Raw genomic sequence first — 14,439 nt, 5'->3', positions numbered from 1 at the left:
CCCAGTCCGGGCGTGGCCGTGACTCACTGCCCCGGCAGCAACAACAACAGCGGGGGGGGCTCCTGGGGCCCCCCAAAAGGCCGGGGAATGGGGGGGGGGGCAGCAGACGTGGGCAGGAGCAGAGCGGGGGGAGCAGCCCGTGTCCAGCCGATATCCTCCCCTGGTCCTCACCCTTTTCTCCCCTCCTGTTCCCCCCCACCGCGTGTCCCCCCCGCCCCCGCCAAGGAATTTTCTCCATCAACACGATGAGCTCATGGGGGGGGAGGGGCGGCGGGGCCCCGCCGGGGGGGTCCCGGCCCCAGCCCCTCTGCCGACGCCTCTATTGTTTGATTTATTGATTTGTTATTGCGTAGGTTTCCAGATTTATTGATTGATCTCACACCCGGTCACTGTCACAGCCCCGGCCCCGAAGTCACCCTCTCCCCACGGTGTCCCCATCCCTGCTCCCCATGTCGCCACTGCCCCTGCTCCTGCAGCGTCCCTGTTCTCACAGTCTCCATCCCCAGTGTCTCCCTCCCAGCCCTAGTCATCCCCCTCCCCGTCCTCAGTGTCCCCCGCTGTCCCCCACGGGAGGGTCCTTAGTTCCTCCGGGCTCTCCAGCTCCCGCAGCCGCCCCCCCTCCAGCAGGGCCACCCTCTGTGCCCGTTGTGCCAGGGCCACCCTTCCTGTCACCAGCAGCACTGCCGGCCCCTCCCCTGTCCCGGGACACAGCAGCTCCTGCTCCACCTGCGGGGACACGGCAGGGGCAGGGCACATGAGGACACCGGGGGACACGGTGGAGATGGGGGACTTGGGCGTGTCAGGGGACCCCGGGTGGAGAGCATAGAGAGGGACCTGGGGAGTGGGGACATGTGGACACAGAGGACATCGGGACCAAGGGGGCTCTGGGCTTGGGGTCATGTGGGACAAGGACCCAGGGATGTGGGGACCCAGGGTAGGTGGGGACACTGGGACCAAGGGGACACAGGGGCAGGGTCCTGGGGGATGTGGTGGCCCAGGGGACCTGGCACAGGAGACCCCAGGGGACATGGGGGTTAGCAACCAAGGGGACACAGGGAGTGGGAGCAGAGGGAATACAGGGCACTCAGAAAGTGGGGACCCAGGGGACACAGGGCACATGGGGGACATAAGGATTGGGGACCCAAAGGACATGGGGATTGGGAACGCAGAGAACATGGGGACAAGGAAGGGATCTAGGGGATACATAGGGACCAAAGGGACACAGGGGCAGGGACCCAGGGAATTTGGTCACCTAGGAGACCCCAGGGGACATGGGGGCAGCAACTAAGGGGACATGGGGAGTGGGGACCCAGGGGACATGGTGACCCAGGGGGCACAGGCCATATGGGGGACATGAGGATCGGGGACCCAGGGAGTGAAGACCCAGAGGACATGGGGACCCAGGGGACCCAGGGGATGGGGCTGTGGGACACAGGGACAGGGCTGTGACCTACCTGGCACCGGGTCATGGGGTCGAGTGCCCTCGTGGGCTCATCCAGCACCAGCACTTGGGGGTTCCTGAGCAGGGCCCGGGCCAGCGCCACCCCTTGTGCCTGCCCCCCTGAAAGCTGCATCCCCCGTGGGCCCACCTCTGGGGACAGAGGGGACACCATGGGGACACCACAAGGATACTGTGGGGACACCATGGGGACATTGTGTGGACACACTGGGGAGCTGCACCCACTGTGCACCCGCTGCTCCGGGGACAGTGAGGGGACAGGGAGGAGGCAGAGAGGATACCAAGGGGACAACATGGGAAATTGGGAGCAGGTGAAGAGTGGACAGTGAGGAGACAACAACGGGATGCTGTGGTGACAGCATGGGGACACTGAGGGGACACCATGGAGACACATTAGGGACACCAAGGGGAGACACTGGGGACATGTTAGGAAGGATACCCCCTGCACCCCCAGCTCTGGGGCACACAGGGACAACAGAGATGGGACAGTGAGGGAACAGTGAGGTAGCAGAGAGGACATGGAGGGGACAGCATGGTGACAGCATGGGGACAGTGAGGGAATAGTGAGAAGACAGAAGGAACATGGTAGGGAGACTGTGGGACACTACAGACACCCTGGGGATGGTGAAGCGACATCATGGGAACAGCAGGGGACACTGGGGACATAATGGGGACACAATGGGAAAACTAGGGAGAGCAAGGGGACACCTTGGACACATTATTGGGACACTTTTAGGACATCTTTGGAACACACTGGAGACACTACAGGGGGACCATGGGAACACTGGCCGTACCTGTGCCATAGCCGTGCGGCAGCTGTTCGGCCCAAGTGTGCGCCCCCACCCGCCGTGCTGCTGCCATCACCTGGATCCCCTCCTTGTGTCCCCAGCCCAGAGCGATGTTGGCACTGAGGGAGCGGGACAAGAGGGACGGACACTGCAGGACACCAGCCACCTGCAGGGACAGGGAACATAGGGGAACAGGGGGGAACATGGGACCACTTAGGGATTTGGCAGGGACAAGGAGGGGACATGTGGAGACATGGGGTGGTGGCAGGGTCATGGTTAGGCTGGCTGATGACACAGGGGTGACTATGAAGAACTGCTTGGAACACAGGAGTGACCTGGGGATGGCAATGGGGATGTGCTGGGGACATAGGGTGACATGGTAGCCATGGCTGTTGGGACAATGGTTGACCTGGAGTAGCCATGGTAACCCGCTGGTGACATAGGGGTGGAACTGGGGACCCAGGGGTGATGTTGGGGTGGCAGTAGGGACCCATTTGGGGCACAGGAGTGACCTGAGGGTAGCAGTGGGGGCCTGTTGAGGACCAGGTGTGGACCCAGGGGTGGCTGTGGGGACCTGTTGGTGACAAAAGACTGCCCAGGGTGGCTAGGGGAACACAACGGAGAGGTTTGGTGACAGGGGAACAGCAGCAGGGGATGGATGGTGACCTAGGGGTGGCTGTGGGGGCCCGGCGGTGGCCCGTGTGTGTCACCTGTTCCCGCAGAGCAGGGTCCGAGTGAGGGGTCAGGGGGGTCCCGTTCAGCAGCACCGCCCCGCCCGCCAGGGGGCGCAGCCCCAGCGCGGCCGCCACCAGTGAGCTCTTCCCGCCGCCAGGGGGAGCCAGCACGGCCACAACCTCCCCGGGGCGCAGCGACAGCGACACCCCCTGGTGGCAGGAACAGGGATCGCACCCGACACCTCCCCGTGTCCCATGTGCCCCCGCGGCCCCAATATCCCCTTGTCCCCCACAGGTCCCATGTGTCCCCCCCGTGGCCCCAGTATCCCCTTGTCCCCCCAGGTCCCATGTGCCCCCGTGGCCCCAATATCCCCTTGTCTCCCCGTTTCCCCATGTCCTCCCCATGTCCACAATATCCCCTTATCCTGCCATGTCCCATGTGCCCCCATGCCCACAATATTCCCTTGTCCCCCCATGTTTCCCCATGTCCCCAGTACCCCCTTGAACTGCCATGTCCCATGTGCCCCTATGTCCACAATATCCCCTTGTGGCCCTGTCCCATATCCCCCCAAGTCCTGTGCTTCCCCATGTCCCATGTTCCCCCATGTTCACAACACCCCCATGTCTCCCCATGTCCCTGTGTCACCCATCACCTTGAGGACTGGCTCGGACCGCCCAGGGTACGACATCCAGACATCCTTGAGGCACAGGCCTCGAGTTTCTGTGGCCTCATGGCCCCCGGGGGTAACAGGTGACGGTGGTCCTGCGAGTGTCCCCATCTTGGCCTGCTCCAGCAGTTCCAGGAGTTTTTCAGAGGAGCCAACGGCCTTGGCCAGGTTCGGGACATAGAGGAGCATGACCTGGGGACATGGAAACATGATGTGACATAAGGGAGCTATGGAATGGCCTGGGGGCATGGGAGGACTTGGGGGACACAAAGGACATTGGAATACAGGAGACAGTGGGACATGGGGGGGTGATAGGGACATGGGGGGACATGGGGACAGGAACAGGCATAGCAAGGGAGGAATGGGGCTTGAGGGCACAGAGGGGACACAGCAGGGTAATTTTGGACACTGGGGGGGTAAAACATGGCTGGGACAGGTTAGGGATACGGAGAGCAGGCATGGGGACATGGATGGGGACATAGGGAGCTGGTGGGCACATGGCAGGGGCACACTAGGACATAAGTGAGGGTGGGGCTGGGGACACAGGAGACAGGGACAGGTACATGGCCAGGAGAACATGGGGACATCACTGTGAGGATGTGGGGACATAGGGACATGGTGGGGGGACAGAGGGAGGGGAGTTGGGGACAAGGGGGACATGTACAGGACACACTTGTCACCTCCACAGCCCTGGTGAAGTGCAGCTGGCACATGAGAATGGTGACCAGTTCCCCACGGGTGACAGTCCCTGCAGCCACCAAGCGTCCCCCCAAGAAGAGCAGTGCCAGCTTCAGGATCAGTGCAGGAAACTGGGGACACAGGGACACAGCGTGTTATTCCAGCCTCATGTCACCGTGTCCCCCAGCCCCATGCCACCATGTCCCCTTCCCCAGGCCACACATCCCCATGCTCCTCAACCCCAGGCCACCAGGTTTCCATGTCCCCTGGCCCCACACTGCTGCTCCTCATGTCCTGCCACCCCCATGCCACCATGTCCCCTGGCTCTTTGCCACTGTGTCCCTGTTCCCCAGCCCCTGCCAACACATCTCCCATCCCTGTACCCACGTCCTCATCCCCCTGCCACCACATCCACTGTGACCTCCTGCTGCCACGTCTCCCTGTCCCACATTCCCATGTCTCCCACCCCCCTGCCACCAGGAGCCCTTGTCCCCCACCCTGTGCCAACACATCCCCCATTCCCCAGCCACTGCTCTGCACCCCCCGTGCCCCCGGTGTCCCCATACCCCGCTGGCCCAGAGCCCGGCCGCGTAGGCCAGCGCCTCCTTCTGCTCCAGCCGGTGTCCCTGGGCGAGGCGCTGCCGCACGCGCTGGGTGACGCCGGCCTCGTGCCCAAAGGCGCGGACGGTCCCCACGGCCCCCAGCGACTCCAGGGCCACTGCGGTGGTGCTGGCCTGTGCTGCCTGCACCTGCCGTGCCAGGTCCTGGGGACACGGGGGACAGGGGGTCACCCTGGGGCCACAGTGGGGACAAGGGGATCGCCATAGGGACGAGAGGGGCCACCACAAGGATGGGGAGACACGGGGTGGGACAGGGGATCACCACAGGGTCACCATGGGGTCACAGAGGGAACAGGGGAGTTACATCAGGGTCAGTACAGGGGCACCACGGGATCATGAGGGGACAGGAAAGTCACCTCGGGGTCACCATGGGGATGGGGGGTGGGGGACAGGGAGGAAACAGGGGATAGGAGGAGGTGATAGAGAGCACGGGGAAGCGACAACAGGCACAGGAAGGCGACAGGACTGAACTTAAGGTGCAGGGAGATGACAAGGGGCCCAGGGAGGTGACGCTGGGGACAGGGACGTGACAGGGGTCCCTCACACCCAATGTCCCCTCAGTACCCGTTGGATGCGCCCGACGGCGCGTGGCAGCAGCAGGAAGAGGGGCAGCGCCAGGAGGGTGAGCAGGCCCAGCAGCGGGGACAGCCAGGCCACCGCGGCCAGCTGTGACACAGCCCGTGTCAGCGCCCACAGCCCCGGCACCAGCACATCGGCCAGCGCCGAGTGCGCCGCCCCGGCGTCCCCCGTCACCCGCGCGGCCACCGCGCCTGGCGTGTCGCCCAGGCTGCCCCCCGGCCCGGGCACGTCCCCACGGAGCACCGCGGCCACCGCTCCGCGCTGGAGCCGCTCCCGCGTCCGTGTCAGCGCCAGAGCTGCCATGCTGTCACAGACCAGCTCGCTGATGGCACTGTGGGGACAGCGGGGTTAGGGGGGCGCGGGTCACCGGCACCTCGGGGTGTCCCCGGGGCTCCGGTGTCACCCACCTGCCGAGCCCCACCAGCACAAGGGGCCACACGGCCGCTGTCGCGTCCTCCTCTGCCACCCGGTCGGTGACACGGCCCGTGAAGTAGGGGGCAGCCACCTCACCTGTGGGGACACGGCATCAGGGTGGTGACCCCTGAATTGGGGGCAGAGGCCCGGAAATCGGACCCTGACCGCCCCCAAAATTGTGTGTTGAGCCCCAAAATTGAATCCTGATTCCCCAAAACTGGGTGCTCACTACCTCTAAATTGGGTCCTGACCCACAAACTGGTTTCTGACCTCCCTCAAATCAGATCCTGCCTCCCCCAAATTGGGTTCTGACCCCTCAAATTGGCCTTGCAACCCCCCATTGGGTCCTGACCCCCCCCCCCGGGGTCTGGGCTGGAAAGGGGCGGGGTCTGGGCGGGGAGAGGGCGGGACAGAGCTGGACGGGCGGGGCCTCGAAAGCGAAACCCTAACGGACCCTATTGGGAGCTACTGGGGAGCTGAACTGGGAGCGCTGGTGTGGACTGGTGAGTGCCCCAAGCTGGACTGGAAACATTGATGTGGACTGGGGAGCTCAGAGGGCTGGACTGGGAGCACTGGTGTGGACTAAGGAGCATCCTGTCCGGACTGGGGAGAGCCCCTCAAAGGGGTCCTGCCCCCCCGGTCGGGGTCCCCTCGTACCGAGAGCAGAAGCCGACATCAGCCCCCCCACCACGGTCCAGCGCCAGCGCTCGGGGCCCAGCAGGGCCAGGAGCCGGCGAACGGGGGGAGACAGCATCGGGGACAGGGGGACCGGCGGGTCCTGCTGGGTCCCGGTCTGCTCCTGCTGCGTCCAGGTCCTGCTCCCGGTCGCTCCCGGTTCTCGCCGTTGGCTCCTGGGAGTCCCAGGGGTCCGTGCGGGTCCCGGGACTGCTCCCAGTGTGTCCTAGCCCGGACCTTGTCGGTCCCGGTGCCACTGATGCCGGCCCGGTTCCTTCCCGGCAGCCGCCGCCTTTTCCCGGAAAGCCGAACGCGCGCGCGGGGGGCGGGGCGGGGCCGGCGGGAATCCCCGGGAATCCCGGCCTGACACGCCCACGCCTGGAATAACGTCCGCGATTGGTCCAAGTGCAGGTGACATCATCGGTTGCCAGGCGGAGGGAGCCGGAGCAGGTTGCCAGACGAAGGAGGCGATGCCAGGACTGAACTGGGAGCGCTGGTGTGGACTGGTGAGTGCCCCAAGCTGGACTGGAAACATTGATGTGGACTGGGGAGCTCAGAGGGCTGGACTGGGAGCACTGGTGTGGACTAAGGAGCATCCTGTCCGGACTGGGGAGCACCCCAGGCTGAACTGGGAGCACTGGGGTGGACTGGTGAGTGCCCCAAGCTGGACTGGAAACACTGATATGGACTGGGGAGCTGAGAGGGCTGGACTGGGAGCAATGGTGTGAACTAAGGAGCATCCTGTCCGGACTGGGAAGTGCCTCATCCAGACTGGAGAGTGCCCCAGGCTGAACTGGGAGCACTGGTGTGCACAGGGGAGCACCCCAGTCCTAACTGGTTTTAACTGGTGAGTTCACAGGCTGTTGATCCTTCCCCGGGAGCCACAGAGGGAGCACTGGTCTGCACTGGTCCCGCCATGGCGCTGCCACCCGCTGGTCTCCTGCCCGGTGTTCTGCTGGCGGCCGATGCCCTGGCACTGGTGTTACTGGCGCCGCTGGTGCCGGTGCTGGCGCCGCTGGGCGTGACGGGCGTGTGGCTCGAGGCCGCCCTGCGCCTGCCCGTCCTGGCCGTGGCCACGTGGCTGCTGGCCCCTCGCCATCCCTGTGGAGCCACCGCGGCCGCCATCACCATCGCCGCCACCCCCGCGGTCTTCGGAACATTCCGGCATTTCCTGGGGCCGTCTGGGGATGGGCCGTGGCTGCTGGTGACCGCGGCACCCGCCTGGCTCGGGGTGACCCACGCTGCTGCCGCACTGGCCCTGCTGGCCTGGGCCGCGCCCCCGGCGCCCGGCGCCGTCCCTGAGACCCCCGGCGGTGTTCCCAAAGCTCCTGGCAGCGTCCGGCGCGCTCTGGCACTGACCTGGGAGGAGCGGAACGTCCTTGGAGCTGCTGTCCTCTGCCTCGTGCTGGCTGTCGTTGGTGGGTGACATGTGGTGACAGCTGCTGACACCCCAAATTTGGGCTCTGCAGCCCCAAAATGGGAACCCCCCCCCTAGTTTGGGGGACATCCCCCCAAAATTGGATGCTGGCACCTAAAAATTGAGTGCTGAACCCCTAAATAGGCGATGACCACCCTAAAACTGAGTGGTGACCCTCCTAAATTGCAAGTTGACCCCTTCAGTGAGGTGCTAACCCTGCCAAAATTGGGTGCTGACCCTCAAACTTAGGGTCTGATGCCCAAAAACGAATGTTGACCTCTAAGACCTGGGATCTTAAGGTCCTGATCTCCTGTGTTTAGGTTCTGACCCATAAAGTTGTGTGCTGAACCCCCCAAAGTTGGTACTGACACCCTAAATTGGATGTAAAATCCCTAAATTTGTCACTAAACCCCCTAAATTGGGTCCTGACCTCTCTAAATTGTCTCCTGCCCAAATTGTGTCCCGCCTTTCCAAAATTAGATCCCCACTCCCCAGAGCGGGTCCTGCCCCTCACAAATCAGGGTCCCCCTGTGTCAGTGGTCACACCCATGGTGACACAGTCTCGGTGACACCCAGGGGAGATGGCAGGACCGTATGTCACCGGGAAAGTGCTGGATGCCATTGGGAGTGGGGATGGAGTCACCGCTGGAGCTGTCGGGATGGTGGCGGCTGCCGGAGCCACAAGGTGAGTTGCAGCATTCCCTGGGCCTGTCCCTGTGTCCCCAACATCCCTGATGCCCGTGTCCCTGCGTCCCCACAGTGTGCTGTTTTCCGGGTGCCGGGGGTCTCTCTTCCTGCTGTTGATGGCACGTCTCCGTCAGAACCTGAGCCTCCGGCTCTTTTCCCACCTGGTTCACCAAGACCTGGACTTTTTCCAGGGAACGCCGGCAGGTAATGGGGCACAGTCCAGCCACATCCCACCTGTTCCATCCCATCTGTCCCATCCCATCCCAACTATCCTGTCACCTCAGTCCCCATCCCAGCATTCAGTGCCGCCCCCCCTCCTCCCAGCCCCTAGTCCCCCATTCCATCCTATCCCATCTGTTTGTTATCCCATCCCATCACTCCATCCCCATCATTCCCATTCCCACCATCCCATCCCATTCTATTCTATGCCATCTTCCTGCCTTCATTCTACTCCAATGTTCCATCCTGTCCCCATCCCACTTTCCCGTTCTAGCCACTGTTCTATCCCCTTTATTCTCATTCCCATGCCTCTGTCCTATTGCATATCCCCAGCTTCCTCCCACCATCCCATCACCTTATCCCATGATCTCCATTCCCACATCCCATCTCCCCTATCCCATCCCATTCCACCCTGACCATCTTTGTACCCATTCCCATCATCCCATCCCACTGGTCTCCATCACATCATTCCCAACCCGTCTCACCCACCATTATTCCAACCTCTTTTCCCATCCTGCAGCTGAGCTCTTGGCTCAGTTTTCCATGGAAGTGCCACGGGTGTGCAAGTCAGCACCGACTGGAGCCAACCACCTGCTCCGAAGCCTGGTGATGGCCCTGGTGGTGGGGGCATTCATGGTGGGGCTGGCACCGGGGCTGGCACTGCTGGCACTGCTGGAGGTGCCCCTTGGAATTGCCACCCATCGCATCCAGAGCGCCCGAAAACAGGTCGGGAATACAGGAGGGAAAGAGTGGGAGGGGGACGCAGAGGTGGGATAAGGGGGTGGGAATGGTGGAGCTGGGGTGGAGGCTAGGGGAATGGGATGGTGGGGGTGGGATGGGATGGGGAATGGAGAGGAGAACGATGGAGATGGAAATGGTGGGATGAAAGGGGATAAAGACCAGGGGAGTGGGATGGTGGGAATGCTGACATGGGGATAGAATGGAATGGTGGAGAGGGGAATGGCATGGATGGGAAGAGAAGGATGAGGTAAGGTGGGATGGTGGGGAAGGGACAGGGTGGGGACAGGATGAGAGAGTAGGGATGGGGATGGTGGGATTAGGACTGGGAGAATGGATGGGAATGGTGAGGGTGAGAGAGAAGGGTGTGGGATGGTGGGAATGCAATAGTGGGGAGGCAGTGGGTGTGGTGGGATGGGAACTCTAGGGACAGGATGTGGATGGTGGCCCAGGAAGGTGACCTGGGAAAGTTGGAAATCCCCTGTTGCTGCCACAGGCACTTCAGCGATCCATGCTGGAAGCATCCGCCCGGACAGCCTCGGGGGTGCAGGAATCTGTTGCCGCCATCGAGACAATCCGAACCTTTTCGGCGGAGGAGGAGGAGGAGGAGCAGCACAGACAGAACCTGGCCAAGGAGCTGAGGCTGAAGGAGCAGATGGAGCTGGAGCTGGCATTCTTCACCCTTGTCCACAGGGTCAGAGGGGACTGGGAACAGGAACACCAGGGAATGGGGGTGCAGGAATCAGGGATAAGGACACTGGGAATGGGGGTACTAGGAATGAGGACACTGGGACCAGGAATGGAAAACCAGCAGCTGAGATGGGAGCACTCAGAGCAGAATGGGGACACCAGGAATAGTGACAGCGGAACAGGGACATTGGGATCAGGAGCAGGCATGCCAGGAGTAGGAATGGTGGCATTAGAAACAGGATGGGGACACTGGGATAAAAGTTGGGAACATCAGGATCAGGAATAGGGACATCAAGAGTGAGATGGGGACACCAGAACTGGAATGAGGACACCAGGAACAGGATGAGGGCACCAAGAACAGAGATAAAGACCCCAGGAGTGGGATGGGGACAGGCGGAATGGGGTCACCAGGAGTGGTTGGGGGCAGCAGCATCCCTGTCCCAACCACAGGTGATCAAACTGGCCATCCAGGTCGTGGTGCTCTTCCGGAGCCACCAGCAGCTCCGTGACGGATACATCACTCCTGGGATCCTTGTCACCTTCCTGCTGTACCAGGAGAGAGTTGGTGGCCATGTCCAGGTGATCCCATGGAATGCACGTGTCTGTCCATCTGTCCATGCTTCTGTCCATCCTGGTGCCACCCCTTTTCTTCTCCCCAGGTGCTGCTCTACGGCTTCAATGAATTCCTGACCAATGCAGCTGCTGGACAGAAGATCTGGGAATACCTGGATCGGCAACCTGCAGGGAATGTCGGGGGGACACGGGAGCCCCCCGAGCTTCAGGGCCACGTCACTTTTCAGAAGGTCTCCTTCACATATCCTGGGAATCCAGAGCACCCTGTGCTGAAGGTGGGTCTGGGGGGAGGTGGGGCTTCCCAGGGGTCAGAATTCTGGCATCACCTGTCCCCATCCCACAGGAAGTAACCTTTGAGGTGCGTTCCGGGGAGGTGACAGCACTGGCAGGGCCCAATGGAAGCGGGAAGAGCACGGCCGTAGCGCTGCTGGAGCGGCTGCGGGATCCTGGGAGTGGGACAGTGCTGCTGGATGGGATCCCGCTGCCAGAATATGAACACCAGTACCTGCACCGGAAGGTGGGGGCAGCAGAGACACTGGGAACACTGGGAATGGAATGGGGAAAATGGGGACGGGGTGGGGACACTGGAATGGAACTGGGACCACGGAAGCATGGCTGGGGCCATCAGGAGCAGGAATGGGGACACTGGGAAGAGGAATGGGGACACCAGAAATAGGATGGGGACAACAGGAAATGGGAGAGGAACATTGGGAAATGGGATGGGGATGACAGGGATGGGGATGGGAAAAGTGGGAATTCAGGGGTGGGGACACTGGGGACACAGATGGGGACAATGGGATCAGGGATGGAGACTATGGGGACACCAAGGTGGGATGGGGTTATGGAGCAGGGGTAGGGACACCAGGAGCCAAGACAGCATCACAGGGCTTGGTGCTGGGGCAGGTGGTGCTGGTGGAGCAGGATCCCGTCCTGTTTTCTGGAACGATCCGTGAAAACATCATGCTGGGGCTGGAGCACTGCAAAGAGTCTGAGCTGCGGGCGGCCGCCACTGCTGCTGGAGCCATGGACCTCATCCAGGGGCTGGAGCAGGGCTGGGACACTGGTGAGAGCCATGGGGACGGGGCACCCCTAGGGCACATCCCCCTGCTCCCAGGATCCTCTGGCAGAGATGGGAGAGCGTGGTGGGTGGTACATGGTGGGGTGTGCGGGGGATCCCTGAGGTCAGATCCCACTGATCCCATGTGATTGCTCCTACAGAGGTGAGGGAGTGTAGGGGGTAGGGGAAGGGGGGGAACCTCTCGGGCTGGGATCCCACTGATCCCGGGATCCCCCCAGAGGTGGGGAAGCACAGGGGGTGGGAGAAGAGGGGAGAACTGCAGGGCTGGATCCCACTGATCCCACGTGATTGCTCCCACAGAGGTGGGGGAGCGTGGGGGGCGGCTGGCGGCAGGGGAGCGGCGCCGCGTGGCCCTGGCCCGGGCTCTGCTCCGGCGTCCAGCCGTCCTCATCCTCGACGAGGCACTGGATGACGAAGACGACGGAGCGGTGAGTGGGGTGGGATGGAGGGGGTTGGTCTGGAATGGGATGGTGGGATGGGGACTGGAGAGATGTGGTGGTGGGAGTAACGGATAATGATTGGGATGGAGTGGGAATGATGTGATGAAAACAGGGATTGGATGGGGTGGTGTGGGTCAACAAGGTGGAGAAATAGGACAGGATAGTAGGATGGGATAGAGACCAGGGGTGGAGGATGGCAGAAAAGTAGAATCAAGGGATGAAGACAAGGAGATATGATAGGGTGAGGTGGGATGGGGTGGGAATGGAGGGTTAGGAATGCTGGGATGAGGACAGAGAGATGAAATGCAATGGAAAGGGTTGGGGTGGTGGGAGTAGGATGGGATGAGACAGTGGGAATGGGGATGGTGTGGACAGGTTGGCTTAGTGGGCAAGGGGATGGGATGGAGAACAGGGAGGTGGGATGGTGAGAACAGGATGATGGCGTTAGGGTGGGACTGAGAGAAATGGGACAGTGGGGTGGGATTGGTTGGTTGGGATTGGGTGGGATCAGGTGGGACAGGGTAGGACTGAGTTGGATGGGTTGGGATGAGGGTTCTCTGGCCCCAGGCACAGCGCTGGGTGTGCACTGGGCTGGCCCAGACCGTGCTGGTTGTGTCCCACCGGCCGCGGGTGCTGGACGCGGCCGATCGCCTCGTGGTGCTGGAGCGTGGAGCCGTGATGGAGACAGGAACACCAGCGGAGCTGCGGGAACACTGCGGGGCCTACAGCCGCCTGCTCCTTGAAGGAGGCAGCACTGGGCAGCCCGAGGCCCCCAGGATGGGCAGCGAGAAGGGGGCTGCATCTGTCAGGGAATAAAGGGGAATTAGCCCCTGTGTCCCCATTCCCGGTGTTTGTGTCCCCAACCAGCACCTGGTGTCCGCAGTCACAGTGTCCTGTGAATTCCTTCTCCCCACATCCTCTGGATCCCAACTCCCTGTGTCGCCTTGGTCCCTGTGTCCCCCATGTCCCCACCGTGTCCCCCAGGTCCGCCCATTTCCTGGATGTCTGTGTCCCCTGTATCCAAGCCCCGCCATGTCCCCATGATCCCTGGTCCCCATGTCTGCTCCTGGACATGGGACACAGAGTGGGAAATAAATCCCATGGAATGGATCTGGGCATGGGCATCATATCCTCATCCCACTCCTGCTATGCTCACTCCAAGCTCCTGGTGTCCCCAGTCCTTTACCAGTGTCCCCCTCCTTATCCTCAGTGTCTTCATCCCCATTCCAATGTCCCCTTTTGCATTCCTGGTTCCCTGAGAGGAAGTGCTGGGCACTGGAGGAGGGAACTGTGATTTATTGCCCAAACCAGGGTATTTTCACACCAGAATTAAAACATTTGGAATAACTGTGTTTAAATTCTTGTATTTAAAACATGGGAAAACAGGAAGCTTATTATTCAATATAAACAGAACAAGACGATTGGGGATAAAAGCATCATATAGTCAACCCAGGACAGTCAGTCTGTTGGGAAGGGCTGCTGCGTGCTGGATAGGAACAGCAGGATGAGCTCTGCCAGCAATTTGTGGCTTTCTGCAGGGAGAGAGAAGGGGTTGGACCTGGCACCATGCATCATTCAGCTGGTGATTCCTGCCAGGATGAGAGCAAGAGTTGGTGTCCTCCTGTCTCTGTCCCCATCCCATTGGCTGGATCTGGCCAAAGAGACCACAGAGAGCCAGAATCCCACCAGATCCTGCTGTATCCATTGTATCCCAATCCTGCTCCACCAATATCACCTGATCTGCTTTGGAATCCCCCCAGTCCTGTTCTGGAATCCCACTCCAGTGCTGCTCCATCCATCCAACCTGATTCTGTTCTGGAATCCAGCCCAGACATACTTTAGAATTCTCCTGATCCCAATCTGGAATCCTGCCCTATATTCCTTCTGGAATCCCACACAGGTTTCGCTCTGTACCTGTGGTCAAGCAATTGGTTTCTCTGCCTGTTTTTGTAGAATGAGAAAATCCATGAGATTCCAGCATGGATCACACACCAGGATTCATCTGCATGGAGGTGATCCAGAGCTGGATCTGCCACTGTGTT

At 61.4% G+C, this 14,439-nt stretch overlaps 2 protein-coding genes across 4 annotated transcripts; one reads left to right on the top strand and one right to left on the bottom strand.

Moving 5' to 3' along the window:
• Window positions 1-345: 345 nt before the first annotated feature.
• LOC121357159 (antigen peptide transporter 1-like) lies at window positions 346-6,878 on the bottom strand. Its single transcript, XM_041474217.1, has 10 exons — window positions 6,538-6,878; window positions 5,874-5,976; window positions 5,452-5,797; window positions 4,834-5,031; window positions 4,270-4,398; window positions 3,575-3,781; window positions 2,958-3,131; window positions 2,254-2,413; window positions 1,455-1,591; window positions 346-726 (listed from the first exon to the last, which is right to left on the bottom strand). The coding sequence occupies exons 1-10, from the start codon at window positions 6,632-6,634 to the stop codon at window positions 523-525; spliced, it is 1,755 nt and encodes a 584-aa protein (XP_041330151.1). The 5' UTR covers window positions 6,635-6,878; the 3' UTR covers window positions 346-522.
• LOC121357157 (antigen peptide transporter 2-like) lies at window positions 6,308-13,719 on the top strand. 3 transcript variants are annotated; one of them, XM_041474216.1, is made up of 12 exons: window positions 6,308-6,383; window positions 7,415-7,973; window positions 8,549-8,657; window positions 8,733-8,863; window positions 9,399-9,604; window positions 10,113-10,310; window positions 10,778-10,885; window positions 10,966-11,154; window positions 11,223-11,396; window positions 11,783-11,942; window positions 12,258-12,385; window positions 12,965-13,719. In XM_041474216.1, the coding sequence occupies exons 2-12, from the start codon at window positions 7,472-7,474 to the stop codon at window positions 13,211-13,213; spliced, it is 2,154 nt and encodes a 717-aa protein (XP_041330150.1). In that variant the 5' UTR covers window positions 6,308-6,383; window positions 7,415-7,471; the 3' UTR covers window positions 13,214-13,719. The 3 variants fall into 3 exon arrangements, with proteins under 3 accessions (XP_041330150.1, XP_041330148.1, XP_041330149.1); XM_041474214.1 differs by having other exon boundaries at window positions 10,757-10,885; XM_041474215.1 differs by lacking the exon at window positions 6,308-6,383 and adding an exon at window positions 7,043-7,061 and having other exon boundaries at window positions 10,757-10,885.
• Window positions 13,720-14,439: the final 720 nt, after the last annotated feature.

The sequence above is a fragment of the Pyrgilauda ruficollis genome, unplaced genomic scaffold (genome assembly GCF_017590135.1).
Source record: "Pyrgilauda ruficollis isolate IOZ18807 unplaced genomic scaffold, ASM1759013v1 scaffold316, whole genome shotgun sequence".
Lineage (NCBI taxonomy): Eukaryota > Metazoa > Chordata > Aves > Passeriformes > Passeridae > Pyrgilauda > Pyrgilauda ruficollis.
This window is presented reverse-complemented; position numbering and strand designations above follow the sequence as displayed.

What these genes read in the sequence shown, in the direction of transcription:
- LOC121357159 (XM_041474217.1), bottom strand. Translation starts at nt 6,634, where the DNA reads ATGCTGTCTCCCCCCGTTCGCCGGCTCCTGGCCCTGCTGGGCCCCGAG. An exon ending in GATGTCGGCTTCTGCTCTCG is followed by an intron (nt 5,977 to 6,537) that starts GTACGAGGGGAC and finishes GTGTCCCCACAG; the next exon opens with GTGAGGTGGCTGCCCCCTAC. An exon ending in ACCCCATGACCCGGTGCCAG is followed by an intron (nt 727 to 1,454) that starts GTAGGTCACAGC and finishes GTGTCCCCGCAG; the next exon opens with GTGGAGCAGGAGCTGCTGTG.
- LOC121357157 (XM_041474214.1), top strand. Translation starts at nt 7,472, where the DNA reads ATGGCGCTGCCACCCGCTGGTCTCCTGCCCGGTGTTCTGCTGGCGGCC. An exon ending in GCGGCTGCCGGAGCCACAAG is followed by an intron (nt 8,658 to 8,732) that starts GTGAGTTGCAGC and finishes GCGTCCCCACAG; the next exon opens with TGTGCTGTTTTCCGGGTGCC. An exon ending in ATGACGAAGACGACGGAGCG is followed by an intron (nt 12,386 to 12,964) that starts GTGAGTGGGGTG and finishes CTCTGGCCCCAG; the next exon opens with GCACAGCGCTGGGTGTGCAC.